Raw genomic sequence first — 13,594 nt, forward strand, 5'->3', positions numbered from 1 at the left:
TTTCTGTTGCGTGTTACCTTGTTTTGCCAAAGTCCTGGGAAGTCCTGACTCTGTCTGGTTTCTGGTATGTGACACAAAGACTGAGACAACCCTGCCCAAAACTGGTATGAATGCAGTGTGGAGTGCTGAATGGCTGGGCGCTTGTCCCTATCCACATTCCTTGTTGTGAGTGTCTGGATGGAGAAGAATGGCATGAATGCACTGTGAGCCTGGTTGGCTGCCTGCCTGCATGAATGCCCTTCTGAATGATTGGTTGCCTGAGTGTGCAACAGCAGAGTGAATGAGAGACCTAACCAAATATTTGGGGACCTCTCACTGATGGAAATGGTTCAGAAGTTGAAGTCGCAACTTGATGCTTACTCTTGAAGCAGAGCCCGAAGAAGAAGGTGAGCCGCTGTTCCCTTCGATGCAATCTGAAAGCTGTTGTGCCTTCAAGAACCTGATCCAAGAGAGCACCTGGTTAGGAGACCTCTTCCCAAGCTACGAGGGACCATCATGCACCAGCTAACCTTCACCAAAGTCAGTCAGCCTTTGAAAGACTGTCGACTGGAGACAGGGACTGCTTAGGAAACTGAAGAGAAGCGCTTGGACATCTGTCCAATCTTGTCGACCAGGGTTCGGAGGATCGCTGTAACTGCTGGAGGCCCGTCAAAGCCGTGTTGCCCAGAAGCAGGGACAGCTTGTCGATGTGCTGCCGATGACCGGAGTCACAAGGCTCCATTGCCCTAGAACACTTTGAATCAAGGACTCCCTTGCTCATCACTGCCGACCGCTTTATCCTGCCAGAGAAAGTCAAGGTCGCTGACGACCAAGGAAAATCCACCCGTGGATTTCCCGCCACCCCAATACCACAAAGACACTGACGACCCGATGCCCTTTCTTGGCCAAAAGTCTCCGTTGACTCTTTGCAACAACGAACAATTGTCGTCGAGGTGCACCGCACGCCTCATCTTCGCAGGACGTCCATGACCGATCATCGACGAGCACTGCCAGGACCGAAGTCGCTGCCTTGATGCCTTTGTTCACATTTTCTTTGAGGGATCTCGATGATCCATGGCTCCTGCCTTAAAGGGAGTCACTCAAGAAGGATCCGTCAACAACCCTATGCCGAACTCTGCTAAACCAGGTACATTGGGGTAGTAGAAAATGTATAGGAGGAAATAAGACTCTGCTAATACAATATATGACTGGGCTTGTGTATTATCTTATTTACAGGTTGCCCAGGTGGGGGGATCCTTACACAGAACTGTGCGTAGGTAAACAGAGCCAGTATTCTGCTAATTGTTTTACCCACTTGTTTTCTCCTCAAGACTATTGTAGGTTCACATCATTAATTGATTTGTGTGTCATTTCAAACTGTCTACAGTTGATTCATTTTAATGGAATCAAAGAAGTAATTGCTGTACCCCATAGAGAATTGCCTGAGAACAAAGTGTGTTATTGTATGCGTACATAATCAAAACCTTATTTGTATAAAGAACTGTGTTTTCACTAACATAGTGCATGGACATACCTTTGTGGGGGTTGCAGCCACCAGTGAAAAAGGGAACCCCATGCATTTCTGAAAAGAAGACACCCATGAGAATCCACAGAGGTCTGACTTGCACGAATCTCCCTAGAATGTATTACCCACAAGGCTTGGCAAAGTCCACAATTCAGAGGAAAAAACACACATTTCAGACATTTTCCACCAGGAACGACTGAAATACGCCACCAACAACACATATCCTACCTTCCCACAGTCCCACAGGTGTCCCAGCAAAAATGTTACCTCACATGTGTGGGTGCACCTACCTGGGTGCAAAGAGAAAAGGCTAAACCACTGGTATCCCAAAGGGTTTGGGAAGAGGACATTTTTAGGATTTTGGCCTTGTAGACAATCTGTAGATTTGGAGCTGGGGTGTCGCAGCCACAAGGAAAAGAGGGAACCCCATGAATTTCTGAATAGAAGACACCCGTGGGAATCCACAGAGGTCTGACATGCGTGAATTGCCCTAGAATTTAATACCTACATTTCCTGGAAAAGTCAAAAATGAAGGGGAAGAAACACCATTTTCAGACATTTGCCACCAGGAAACCACTGAAACACGCCGGCAACAACACATGTGACAAGGTCCTATGCCGGCACCTTGATTCTGCTGCCCACTTCTCCACGGGAGCCATCAAATGGATTGAGTCCTTCCTGAGTGAGAGAACTATGAGAGTCTTCTCCCCTTCGGCAGCCGCCGACCCGACACCTATCCGATGCGGTGTTCCCCAATGGTCTTGCGTCTCACCAACCCTCTACAATATCTTCAGTAAGCCACTGTTTGACGATCTGGACCATCTCGGTATCACCTACACTAATTACGCACATGATACTCAGATTCTCCTCCCGCTTTCTGGGGATTACAGTACGGACACGGGCTTAGTGAACAAAGTTTATCTTATCATCCAAGCCTGGATGGCCACTCATGGTTTATGATAAGACCGAACTAATAATTCTGGGCTCACAGGCCAACATTAAAAAACTAGGCCAAGAATCCTCCTCTTTTAATATTGACGGGAACACCATCAAAGTTTCCAAGGAAGTAAAAACCCTTGGATTCTACTTGGACTCCACATTGTCCTTCGATAAACAGGTCAAATCCCTAACCTCCGCCACGGCTTACACCTGCAAGTTACTCAGAGCTGGTAAGCCGTTCCTCTCTGACAATAGCTGCCTGATCCTGGCTAGAGCCCTAATACTCTCCAGAATTGACTACTGTAATGCCCTATACAGTGGTGCCAATAAACCTACCATCCAAAAGCTCCAAACACTACAGAACAATGCCCTAAGAGCAGCTTTAGGCATAAATAAGAAAACTCATATCTCCTCCCTGAGACCCCAACACAAATGGTTATCCACATCCAACAAAATACAACTAAAAAGGCTTTCCTTGACCTACAAAGCCCTTAATAACGTAGCCCCCAGCTGCCTTATAGATAAACTCCAGAGAAGAACTTCTCTCAGACCTACCAGAACTGGGAATGTTAACTGTCTGATCATACCTAAACATAAGCTCACCTCTATCGGGGGTAATAGTTTTACTGTAAAGGCAGCTAAATTCTGGAACTCACTGCCTCATGTTCTGAGAGCAGACCAACCCTACCTACATTTCAGAAAAAACGTAATAAAACACATCATCACTACTGACCCCTAGTCTCCCAGTACCCATTGGGGACCTGCCCACATCTGAAGGGACTTTTCACCTGCATTATTAGTGTACTACTGCGTTAACCTTTGAAGACCTTGTGTAATCTAGTCTAGTTGGGAGCCTAAGTGTTATACGAAGGGCCTCAATTTTGTCATATATATTTTTTGGGATAGTGCTTATTGCATTTCTGTAACATGCAAATTAACAAGGGGGTCCTGGGAGTCTCTCTGCCAGACATTAGTCCTGGTTATGAGAGATTTACCCAGAGTCTTTAGCTCACTATCTTTCACAGAGAAGAAATATCCCAAACATATCAGTCTTTGTCCTGCCATGGGGCAGTCCAGCACTGAAATGCTAGGCAATTCTCCTCTGAACAAGAGTACCAACAGAAACCCCAGACACGTGTTTTGGTCTGGTTGGTCCTCATCAGTAGGGTGGATCTGTGCCTCTCTAAGAATAGTGAGCAAGGGGTCCACGTCTGGATTCCCCTAGTAACTTAGGGTGAGACCCAAAGTTACTTAAATGTGCAAATTAACAAGGGGGTCCTGGGAGTCTCTCTGCCAGAAATTAGTCCTGGTTACGAGAGACTTACCCAGAGTCTTTAGCTCACTATGTTTCACAGAGAAGAAATATCCCAAACATATCAGTCTTTGTCCTGCCCAGGGGCAGTCCAGCACCGAAATGCTAGGCAATTCTCCTCTGAACAAGAGTACCAACAGAAACCCCAGACACGTGTTTCTGTAACTACATTGACCATTCTTAGTCTTTGCCCCTATTTTGTACATTGTGTATATCCTGTAATCATGTAATCATGTAAAAACTGTATATCCTGCAATCATGTAAACACTGCATCCTGTGCATATTTCACAACCTTTGTAAGCTTTGCATCTCCATACTGTTGCGCCCTTTTACTTACGAATCTGGTGCGCCTAACAAATGAATAAACAAAAAACAAAATGTGCCATTCCCCTGCTATCGACCATTCCCATGGTCTGTGCCTTGCTTTGTTCTTCAGGGCTGTGGGATCCTCTCCTCCCCGTTCCTCGCCCATGTCTAGGTGGATAATGTTTGTCACTTCTTGCGGTGCGGTTACCCGTTTTTGGGCTCCTTCCCACTCGAACAACAGGCAAAACATGAAGATCCATTTGTACTTTATTTTTTTTCTTGGTTAATTCTTTCACAACTGGACTCATCTGTCTACTCTTGGTTAGAGTGCTCTTCGCCAGGTCCTGGTATAGTGCTATCTCTAGGCCCCTGTAGCGTACTGTTTCCTGTTTCCTGGCCGCTCTGAGAGCTGCCTTTTTTTACCCATATCTCACAAACGCTGCTAGTATGTCCTGCGGTCTAGCATTGGGGCCCTTGTTGAGCCGTCCCACTCTATGGATCCTATCCAACTTCTCTTCTTTTGGGTCAATCCCTCCCAGGAGTTTTGTGAAGATCTTCTGTGTTTCCCCCCTCAGTTCTTTATCCGAAACTGCTCTCGGAAGTAGTTTTATTCTAATGTTGACTCTCCGTGACCTATTCTCTAGGTCTTCCAGTTGTATCTCCAGATTCTGTGTTGCCACATTTAGGCGTTCTATGGCCTCGCTGTTTGCTGTGGCCTCTTTGTCTACTTCCTGTAGGCCTATTTCCATTAGGTCTGTTTGTTCCCCTTATTGGCCTATCTCATGTCTCATGTGGAGTTTCAGGTCCACTCTCATCATTTGGAACTGCTCCTGGAAGGTTTTGGCTAGTGTCACCTGGAGCGACTGCATTTCCCTGTGGAAGTACTGTTTAGTCATTGGCACACTGCCCTAAACTACCTCCAGGTCCATTCATTCTCTCAGGTGGACCATGCTTCCCTTGCCCTGTTCTCTGGTTTCAATAGTCGGCCACATGCTGGGAAGAGTGCCTGGGGTGTCTTCTGCGGTTGGTCCTGCTTTCGCTGTGCAGCCTTTCGCCTTTAGAAGTCATTGGGGGATGTGGGCCCTTCCCCCGTTAGGCGTTTCCTAGTGAGCTGGGACGTTGGTCTTATGGATGGAAGAGACTCTTCTCCACTTGGTTGTCCTTCTGCCCTCACTGCTTTATGACTCTCCAGCCTAGTCTCTTCCCCAGTGCGCCCTTCGTGCCTCCACTTGGCGAACATGCTCTTCCTTGCTCCCCCGCCCCGGCTTCTCCCGCTGTCCTAAGACCTCTCTTGTCCTGCACTCCTGCTTGGTGGGTCTCCTCCACCTCTGCTTCTCTGCTTCACCAGGATGCAATCTGATGCCTGGAAGTGTTTGCCCTGCAAGGGGGTGCCCAGCATCCTGTTCATTCCACTATGTGTTTGCTATTCCGCCTGGTGGGTTCACTCTTCCCGTCCCAGCCCGGTCTCACGTTGTTGCCTCTTTGTCTGTTGTTCCAGGAGTCCAAACTGGGATCTCCTGTTTCAACTTGGGTGCCCGTCCCCCTCCGTTATACCTCTCAATTGTTCTGGGCCCCCGGTTCCCTTGCTTACAATTGCTTAGTGTCACCGCCTTTTCGGCCTGCAGTTCAGCTTTTCCTTTGTCCTGCCCGGGATGTTCTTAGGTTGTATAGGGGCGCGCCTCCACATGCCAGCCCCCTGTGTAAGGTTTCCTTCACCTCTGCTGCCTCTAGGTGCCCTCTTACTTGTGTGTCCTGGTGCCTGTCTCCTCTCCCTGAGGGGCTGTGCAGTGGTTCCCTCCACGTAGTTCCCTGCTGCGGGCCGCCGCTCATCCAATGCGATTCCCTCTGAGCCGCGTTGTACTCCTCTCTCCTCTCTCGCTGCACGGGTCTGGGGCTTGCAGCTTCTCTTCTCCGGTCCTTCTCCGGTTGCCCGTGTAACACAGCGCTTCACTTTTTCTCCTGCCTGGTCTGGGATCCGGCTCCTCGCTGTCCTCGGATCTCCCTGAGTGGTGCAGTCCTGGTCTTGGGCTTCCTGGCTTCCTCTTCACCTGTCCCGCAGAGCTGGCTCTATGCTCAGTTCTTTCGTGGAGTTGCCTTCTGCAGTTCCTCACCACAACACAGCTCCACCTGTGCTGCTTACCCCTCTCAGTGTTCCTGCCTCTGTGCCCTCTCTCCTGGGCTCCCTCTACTCCGATTCCGCCGGGGCAGGGGCACCAGCACCTTCCTTCTCTATGCCGTGCTTCCTGGGTCCGGTCAGTGCCAGGTAGGGAGTTCCCCTTCCCTCTTTGTCATCCGTGGCAATTGCTGCTCTGTCCCAAGTGCGTTGTCCCTCGCCCACTGCACTATCGGCAGGGGCTCCAGAACCTTTCTCCTCTCCGCCACAACTCCTGGGCCTGTGCCATGCCAGACGGGGTGATCGCCTCCCCTCTGTGTCTTCCGCTGTAGTTGCTGCACAGTCCTCTCTTGGTGGGCTGCGTTGTCCCTCACCCACAGCGGGTCATCTCCTTTCAGCCTCCCGCTCACTCGCGGAGCATGTTCCCACTGTGATTCCTCCTTCTTCCTTCCCAGGGCGATCTGGCTACACTGGAGGGTGTACGGTGCTGATTCACCTCGCTTTCAGCCTTTGGGGGCGGTGGAGCTGCCTAAGACTGATTGGGGCCAGGAGAAGCCGTTGTCACTTGTACCTTGTGTCGTCGGCCATTTTGGAATCGCCATAAGTGCTTTTGATACCCAATTTCGAGACAGTACAAAATGAGGTAGAAAGCTAAATAGACCGTATCGCACATAATTCTACTGCAACAAAATATAATTGAGTTCAGACAATCGTTTTAGACCACACTCTCCAAATGTGAATGCTGCAAAAAGTACATATGCACAACAAGGTGACCTCAGATGTGGTCGTTCTTCTTATTAATAAAATATAGACATTCACTATAATATATATCTCCTACAAAGCGCTCAGGATTCTGGACCAGCCTTTCTGGCAGCTAAACCTAACTTTTGTGTTCCTGAGTTCACCCTTCACTTATCCTCTGCCATGTTAGCCTGTGCATCTAGATTTAAAGGCAACATACAAAGAGGCTACCTTTAGGCACCTTTAGGTGCTGAACCTACATACGTAACATGCTCACAGGATTATTGTCCCTCTCGGAAGAATCTTAAAAATATTAATTTCCCACCCTTTTTGAAGTTTCCCCATTGAACTGTTTAGGTTAGGCATCAGTCGGGTTTTATTTGCCAAAAACAAAAATCATCTCAAAGGTGCAAGTTCCCACTCTAGAACTAAGCACATTTTTTAAAAAATAAATGTGTCAGAGGTGGCATACGTTCCAGCACCAGGCCTGTCACTATGATTTATACGATTTACAAATGTCCCCCCCGTGTACTTAGAAACACAACATTATGCAATTCCATTAATTAATTAGATCTAAAATCTGTCCACCTATTCGAATTACTGTTGTGAAACTGTATGTGCTTTCAATTTGTGCTCCAGACGTTGAACATATATTGAGTTTATAATGCATGGCCACATCATGTGGCAGAAAGCGAGGTCCAACATTATGCTGGTCTTCGTTGATTTCATTGATAAGATTTTATTCTGTCAAACATGAAATCACATTGTGTAATACATATAAATGTATGTGTCTTTGTGTTGCAGGTAGAAAGGGCCAGGAGGGAACATGACCAATTGAAAGCCGCTTTTTCTGAACAAAAAGTCAGGATGCACGAAATGCAGAAACATGTTGATAAGTGCCAAGAAAGAAAAAAGAAATTGACGGCGCACTTAAAAAAAATAACAGTAAGTCAGGGATTATTACATATGACAGGTAGTTAGAGGAGGGATAACATAGTAAATTAAGCTTGGTGCATATATAAGGAGCATCTTCAATATATATACAAGCAAGTTCTGTGATTTGGGGCTCAGTTGAAAAAATGATACTGGTTGTTTGCTACGTTATAGTAGTAACTGGGGTAGATAAATAGCATGAATCCATGTACTGATCAAGGCCTGTTTGGTGTTCAGGAGTTTCAGTTGATAACGAAAGTAAGAAGGAAAGAGATGAATTAGTATACTTTTTCTCTATTTTGGCTGTAGACAATAAACCAAAAACACTTATAAATATTGCACATTAAATGTAGCACCTTAGGAACAGTTTGTATTATTGCCTTGTATAGAAACTCTCTTAACTGGGTGCATTATTTCGAAGATAACTCAAACCACTCGAGTAACGTGTGATTCGAGGTCTAGCAACCTTCTGCACTTTCCAAAATATTCATTCAGAAACGTTCAAGGTTCATTGTTCAACAGGGCCTGCCAAGAGAGGGCAGGCTGCTGCCGCCATCAACACTGCCCTATACCCTGTTGTTATATAAAACTTCAGACCTTCAGTGGTGCTGTAACTTTGGATTTATTGAACAGCAAAATGTTGCAGCATATCTTAAAGGGCCATCTTAAGCACTTTTGGGGCCCGGGGCATGGACACCTTTGGGGCCCCCCTCCACCAGACCAAAGGATTTAAGGGATATAGAATATCTAGTGCACCCACCCCCACATCACAATCACAACCCAGAGCTTGATATGCTGCCTTGCAGTGATCAAAATAGGCATGGATACTCCTTTTCAGTCTCCTTACCCTCTTCATTCTTGTAATCAAAATAATAAACAAGTAGCATTTAGAGGGCAAAATTAGCAGCCTACGATGAGGGTACTTGGGCGCTAGCATAGACAGGGCACTTTTCATCAATAGCAGCCACAAGGAAGGTACACCGGCCATAGTATATATGCAGGATACAGATCGTAGGAAAAAAAGTGCACTCAGATTAGCTGCCTCGCAGAATGCAAAAAGTGTTCAAGCGTGGATACCGAGGACCAATCGGAAGCAAGGAGAAAGCTACACATAGAATACATAGTGGATGAAGATTAGAAACTACCAGGAATGTGTCCGTATTCAGAAAGACTGAGATTAGAAGAGGGACATGGTTTTCAAGCAGTATTGCCATTGGAGAGCAAATAAAGAAGTGGTTGTGGTATGCAATATATCAATGCTCACTATTATAGAGGAAGCAACACTATATCTAGCAAGTGAAACAATGAGCAAGTCTTTTTTAACAAAATCACTTTGAAGGGCTGACAATTTTGAAAGATTTAGGGACTTGCAAATTTCACAGGTGGGGAAATACAAGATTCAATTAGAGACCCAGATTCACACATTGGTTAGGAGATGAAGCTGGGATTCGCACCGACTCTGCAATTTCTGCACTTTACGACTTTCTATTCTAGTTCTTACCCCGAACTAAAACAATCCCATTTTCCAGAACTGACTTGGCAAATATACAAATCACATAACCCAAAACAAACATTTTTAAAAGCAAAAGGTTATAGAAGCATATTATACAAAATGGGAATGATTCTAGCTTCAATGTCTTCATCATCAAGGGAAGTATATAAGTACCAGCATACTAACTGATGTGATGTTAAAAGATTTCATATAGGTTCTCTTTTTTATTTTAAAGGTTTAAATACACATCAAACACAGGATTGTGCAATGGTATTTAAAAACGTGCAGAAAAACCTTATGCAATGGTATTTAAAAATATGCAGAACAACCTTGAAATTGTACAAAAAAGCAAACCGTTTTGTTATCACATAAGCAGACCTTAAAATATGCTTGCTAGAAGCCTGCCATATCAAGTGTGCTCTCTTCTGTCTAGAACTCCTTCCACTCAAATGGTCTACATAATAGGAAAGATCAAGTATTTGGTAAACAATGCCACCGGTAAGTGAGAAGGAAAACCTTTCAATAAAAGGCAGCACAGTAATGTCAGTGATAGAAGATTTGTTTCGGATCACTGTACCGTCTGCTGGCAAAGCCAGGATCCAAGCATGAACGCTTTGGTTCCACAGTCTGGAATGTGGATAAACACCTCTCTGGAACAACACTTTATTGTCATCATTGGATGTGCCTGTGTAGGTTTTACAACTCCCCATCTGAACAAACTAATTTCTAGACTTTCACCATACTGACGCTATGTTAATTTCTATAGCACCCGCTATCTGCTGCAGGTACATTGGTGATGAGAAAACCTGGAGTGCTAAAAAACAAAGTACATATACATGCAGGAATAACAACTTCATACATTGGAAATCCTGAGTCGTCCTTGTTGGAATTTGGTATTGTAATCTTGCATATGAACGCAGATCTCTGCAGTGAGTGCTTAACACACTGAGCTATCCTATGAACCATGGGGGCACTCATATTTACCAATATCCATTCCAAATATGGCTATTGCACATGATCAATATAATCCCCACAGAAAAGTGAGAATGCTACAGGTGTTGTACAACACAAACTTGTATATACCAACGTGAACATAGCATTAGAGGATGAAAAGATCAGAGCAGAATGTACTTTTTAACAGCAGATTGGCAATAAGTTGAGAGCCTCTCAGCAGCACACCATAAAAATTCTGAGGTGTGATATTTAAATGTGGTGACTAATGTGAACTGACTTTTATTTAATAAGCCAGCCTCCTGGGGGCCCCCTCCAACCTAATGGCCCGGTCCAAGTGCCCCTCTTGCCCTCCCATAAAGACGTCTCTGCTTAAAGGTAGTTGCTAAGCACAGTTAAATTCACTACAATGTAATGTCCGCCTCTCTGGGCTTTCTCTTAGTCTTTAAGGCTGGGGCAAGTCTCTGACTCCTCATGCAGGATGAGCACTGCGAGCTGGTGCTGCTCCATGGCTCTCTAGCCTTCCTTAAAGTGGATGCCATGCCCTGCAGCTTTCCGTGCCCTTTGCTTCTGATCTTGAGAGATCTCAGCATTGCCAGGTCTCGCAAGTAGTCCTGCATACCTCCCTTTGATAACACAATGAAAGTTTTAATTCATAATATAGTCATCATACTTCACCGGTCTTCTGCGCTCTCTCCTTGACCGATCCTCCTTCACGCACTCACCAACCGGAATGTGGATTGTTTTGTAGGTCATCTCCGGTAGCTCAATCTTGGTCTCAATCTCTCTGTGGGGTGCCCTCTGTGCCTCCTGTTCTTGGTGCTCTCTAGCCTGCTTGACACTCTGCTGGCTGATGCCTCTCAAACAATGCCACACATTCCATGTTCCACGTGCAGCCGTCTTGGGTGTAAATGTGGTTGGTGCCTCTGTGTACTACCTTGATTGGCAGACTGAACTTGTATCCCGCCAATTGATCTTTGAGTGGTAGACACATTTTTATCCAGTCCCCTTCTCTAACATCTTGACTTTGTGCCACTCTCCTCCGATCATTCCATTTCTTCATTTGGTTCTTGCTGTTCTTTATCCTCCATACCACGTCTTCCATATTCACTTCTTCATCTTCCCTCATGCTAGCCAAACATGGGGGTACCAACATGAATGCTGCTCTCCTTCCCCTCAGCTTGCGGAAGGGTGACACTTGTGTGATGTTGTTGGGGGTCAGGCTGTGAGCTGCTATGGCTTCTTTGACTGTGTTCAGGGTGTACATTCCTGATGCTGTGGCCCGCTGTATTGCTCCTTGATGAACCGATTAGCTCTTTCCACCTGCCCATTGGTGTGGGGGTGGTACAACACTGCTTTGATTTGTCGTATGTTGTGCATTTGGATTTTGGGAAGAGGACATTTTTAGGATTTTGGTCTTTTGGACAACCTACAGATCTTGGGCTGGGGTGTCGCAGCCACCAAGGAAAAGAGGGAACACCATGATTTTCTGAAATGAAGACACCTGTGGGAATCCACAGAGGGCTGACTTGTGTGAATCGCCCTAGAATTTACTACCCTGAATACCTAGCAAAGTAAAAAATGTAGGGCAAAAGACAAAATGTTCAGACATTTGCCATTGGAAACCACCGAAACACACCGGCAACAAAACATGTCCTACAGGTGTCCCAACAAAAATGGTAGCTCACGCGTGGGTGCACCTACTGGGACACAAAGGGAAAAGGCCAAACCACTGGTATCCCAAAGGGTTTGGGAAGAGGACATGTTTAGGACTTTGGATTTGTGGACAACCTACAGATTTGGGTCTGGGGTGTCACAGCCACCAAGGAAAAATGAAGACAGGCGTGAGAATCCACAGAGAAGACAGGCGTGAGAATCCACAGAGGGCTAACTTGTACGAATCACTCTCGAATTCACTACCCACAATGCCCGGCAAGGTAAGAAATGTAGGGGAAAAAAAACAAGTTAAGTATTTGCTACCAGGAAATCACTGAAACATGCCGGCAACAACCCAGGTCATACCTTCCCACAGGTGTCCCAAACAAAACTGTACCTCACATGTCTGGGTGCACCTACCTGGGCGAAGAGGGAAAAGGCTGAATGAACCACTGATATCCCAAAGGGTTTGGGAAGAGGACATTTTTAGGATTTTGGTCTTGTGGACATCCTACACATTTGGGGCTGGGGTGTCGCAGCCACCAAGGAAAAGAGGGAACCCCATGCATCTCTGAAAAGAATATGCCTGTGGGAATCCACAAAGGTCTGACTCGTGCAAATCACCCTAGAAGGTACAATCACAATGCCCGGCAATTCAAAAATGTAGGGAAAAAAACTAAATGTTCATACGTTTGCCATCAGGAAACGACTGAAACATGCCAGTAACAAAATATGTCCAACCATCCCACATTCCCACAGGTGTCCCAACAAAAATGGTACCTGATATGTGTAGGTGCACCTACCAGGGCACAAAGGGAAAAGGCTAAACCACTAGTATCCCAAAGGGTTTGGGAAGAGGACATTTTTAGGATTTCGGTCATGTGTAAACCTGTAGATTTGGTGCTCGGGTGTCACTGTCTCCAAGGAAAAGAGGGAACCCCATGCATTTCTGAAAATAAGACACTCGTGGGAATCCACAGAGGTTTGACTTGAGCAAATCACCCTAAAATGTATTACCCACACTGCCTGGCAAAGTAAAAAAATGTAGGGATAAAACCCAATTTTCAGACATTTGCCACCAGGAAACCACTGAAACACATCGGCAACAACACATGTCCTACCTTCACACATTAACACAGGTGAACCGATAAAAACGATATATCACATGTGTGGGTGCACCTACCTTAGCACCAAGGGAAAAAGCTAAACCACTGGTATCCCAAAGGGTTTGGGAAGACGACAGTTTTAGGATTTTGGTCTTGTGGAAAACCTACAGATTTGGGCTTGGGGTGTTGCAACCACCAAGGAAAAGAGGGAACCCCATGTATTTCTGAAGAGAAGTCACCGGTGGGATTCGACAGAGGTTTGACTTGCACGAATCGGGCAGAACTTTTTACCCACAATGCCTGGCAAAGAAAAAAATGTATGGAAAAAAACAAAGTTTTCAAACATTTGCTACTAGAAAACTACTGAAACATGCCGGAAACAACACAGATCATGCATTCCAGCATTCCCACAGGTGTCCCAACAAAAACAGTACCTCACATGTGTGGGTGCACACACCTGGGTGCAAAGGGAATAGGCTGAATTAACCACTGATATCCCAAAGGGTTGGGGAAGAGGACATTTCTAGGATTTTGGTCTTGT

At 45.8% G+C, this 13,594-nt stretch overlaps 1 protein-coding gene across 2 annotated transcripts in view; it reads left to right on the top strand.

The window, feature by feature from the left end:
- Window positions 1-13,594, top strand: part of LOC138511074 (coiled-coil domain-containing protein 158-like) — a 1,345,385-nt gene that overhangs the window by 797,586 nt on the left and 534,205 nt on the right. For both annotated transcript variants that reach the window (XM_069626574.1, XM_069626575.1), the window contains exon 4: window positions 7,720-7,860. In XM_069626574.1, coding sequence (XP_069482675.1) covers window positions 7,720-7,860 — 141 coding nt within the window. The remainder of the gene's footprint in view (window positions 1-7,719; window positions 7,861-13,594) is intronic.

This window comes from Ambystoma mexicanum, chromosome 6p (assembly GCF_040938575.1).
Source record: "Ambystoma mexicanum isolate Mex_15411 chromosome 6p, UKY_AmexF1_1, whole genome shotgun sequence".
In the NCBI taxonomy this organism is placed as follows: Eukaryota; Metazoa; Chordata; class Amphibia; order Caudata; family Ambystomatidae; genus Ambystoma; species Ambystoma mexicanum.